The following is a 2,327-nucleotide window of genomic DNA, read 5'->3' on the forward strand; positions in this document are numbered from 1 at the left end:
GGCATGGTTTTTTTTTTTAGTTGGTTCAATTAGACATGGTGCACTTACCTTATTCTCAAGTTTAAGCATGACTGCGTTTGGCATGCTAATCAAGTATATAGGAAATGTTTTGTTCACAAAATCCTAATTACATGATTCTTTTTTTGCCATGGTTTTTATTAACTCCGATCAGCCACCTAAAATTTCTTGCAGCCATCATCATATTTCATTTTCCTTTAATTATGTACTCTTTGTATGCTGAAAGCTTATTTATAAAGTTACTCTAAATGTTTTGACCTTTATTTATGTTGATTGCTCTTTACATGGCCATTCCTGTTGGAGTGGTTAAAACTGAGCCTTAAGTGGTCACTTTAAGCTCTTAATCAGAGTTTAGAGGCTATTTATTCTTCTTGTTAGAAATCTGTAATTCTGCTTACTGGGATCATTATACTTACTATGCGAATCACCTCTGAATCCATGCTACTTGCAGATGAGCATTGGAAAGAAATGGAAGGAAATCATTGATGTTCAAGACAAAATCTTTTACACCTCCCATGTATGTCTTTGATTTGCTCTTTTTCTCGTGCTTATGCATGCTGCTGTTGACATTCAGTTTTATGCTCTTTTTTCCAATAAATTTTTTATTCAACGTGTTTCTGGTAGGCACCAAGTGACTTAATACTCAGCTAAAAAAAGACTCTAAACCAGGACCATGGAAGACCCTCCAACACTATCCCTTTCTCCCTCCTTAGAATCTGAAAATCAATTGCTGTACCAGGTTTTCGTTGATATTGTTAAGCATACTTCATTATTGCTTCAAAAAATGCAGCCTTAGCCTTTCCAAGTTTTGAGTAAAGATAAAAGCTGGTACCATTGAACATACTAGTAATAGTCTTGTAACTTAGTTATTTTGGGAAGTAACTGGTATATAGGCACATCGTTTTCCAAACCTGCCCCTGATACTATGCTTTCCAACTTAATGCTGTAATATGGAAATCTTCTCCATACTATAAGCTCTACTTCACTTGCTGTCTATGTACTCCTAATTTTCTATGTTGATGAAATACAACAACATAGGGCAAGGATTCGTCCACTTGTCTTTCGAGGCAAATTGGCACTAGACGTCTGTTTTCCTAAGATGCTAATGAAATGTCAGCATGATGGCATCACATTTCCTTCATTGTTCCCTTAATTTTGACATATTTACCACCATTTTCCTTTCTTTGGTTTGGCAACTTGTGACCAACTGGCAAAGAGAACTCTGAACTCTCCCTTTGCCCTGAACGTTTATGTGGTGGTCTTGTTTTTGCTTTTCTTGATTGTCCGGATCAGCTTCAAGGTTAACAATGGCCTAAGATGGTCACTTTCATGATGGATCTTATTTTGTTCCGGAGGTTTTTGCTGTTTAGAATTTGCTACCCACATGCAGGCACCCCTTTAAGATTGGATCCATACTGCAGTAGTTTTCTGATGAAGGTGTTATTCTTCATGAGATGTTACCAAAACTCCTGCTTATTCTAGTATCACCATTTTATTTTCTTCAAATTAGGAATAATTTGTAGTGGCTCACTAAATGATTTTGTGCACAAATATCTGACCGCAATTTCTATTCGAGTATTTCAGTTATTTTCTCCATAAAAAATGCATTTACATATATTTTATGGGTATTTCCGGCATTAGTCTCTCAAATCATTGAAATTGCTGTTAGTCTTCCCATCTTATGTCTTGCGACTGCTCTACTTCAATCAGAGGGATTAATTTGGTACGAGATCTAATAGCCAGTTTCAGTGATTTTGAGTGCGTAATTTTGAAACAGAGGTAGCAATTTCAATAACATGAGGTAGTAATATTATGAAATATGTAAAGGACTAACATGGAAAGAACCCATATTTTATAAAATAATAAGGCAAAAACTAAGATCTTTTAGCCTTTATTTGATCCCCCCTCCCCTCATTTTATCTGCACTTACTGCCTGTCTCATGCAATCGGGTTACTTTGGGTTTATTTGCAGGACGATTCGAAGAGTAGAGAGAAGTCAAGCCGAGGTGGACGATACAGCGTGTAGGTTTTGTTGTATCTTTCGGGGCGACGATCTCTTTGAAATTTTCGGCGAACTCAGCCAACATGAATTTCTCTTTGCCGAATGTTGTAGACGTCTATGGATGAGTTTAATGTTGTTTTCTGTGCACACACCCTCCTCATGGGTAAATTCTCATGTCACCTTAAGAAAAGATTGATTGTGGAGAGGGATTGCTATCCGATGCCTTTGTATTGCTTTATTACCAGTATCTGAGGTTTTTTAACCTTCACTAAAATATGGAAAGTATGAGTTGGACTTGATGGGATTT

The 2,327-nt window shown here is 36.7% G+C and overlaps 1 protein-coding gene across 1 annotated transcript in view; it reads left to right on the plus strand.

Moving 5' to 3' along the window:
* Nucleotides 1-2,327, plus strand: part of LOC109825067 (eukaryotic translation initiation factor) — a 6,535-nt gene extending 4,208 nt beyond the window's left edge. The window contains exons 4-5 of the mRNA XM_020391779.1: nucleotides 470-535; nucleotides 1,991-2,327. Of these exons, the coding sequence (XP_020247368.1) occupies nucleotides 470-535; nucleotides 1,991-2,044 (120 nt within the window). The 3' untranslated portion in view covers nucleotides 2,045-2,327. The remainder of the gene's footprint in view (nucleotides 1-469; nucleotides 536-1,990) is intronic.

This window comes from Asparagus officinalis, chromosome 10 (genome assembly GCF_001876935.1).
Source record: "Asparagus officinalis chromosome 10, Aspof.V1, whole genome shotgun sequence".
NCBI classification, from domain to species: domain Eukaryota; kingdom Viridiplantae; phylum Streptophyta; class Magnoliopsida; order Asparagales; family Asparagaceae; genus Asparagus; species Asparagus officinalis.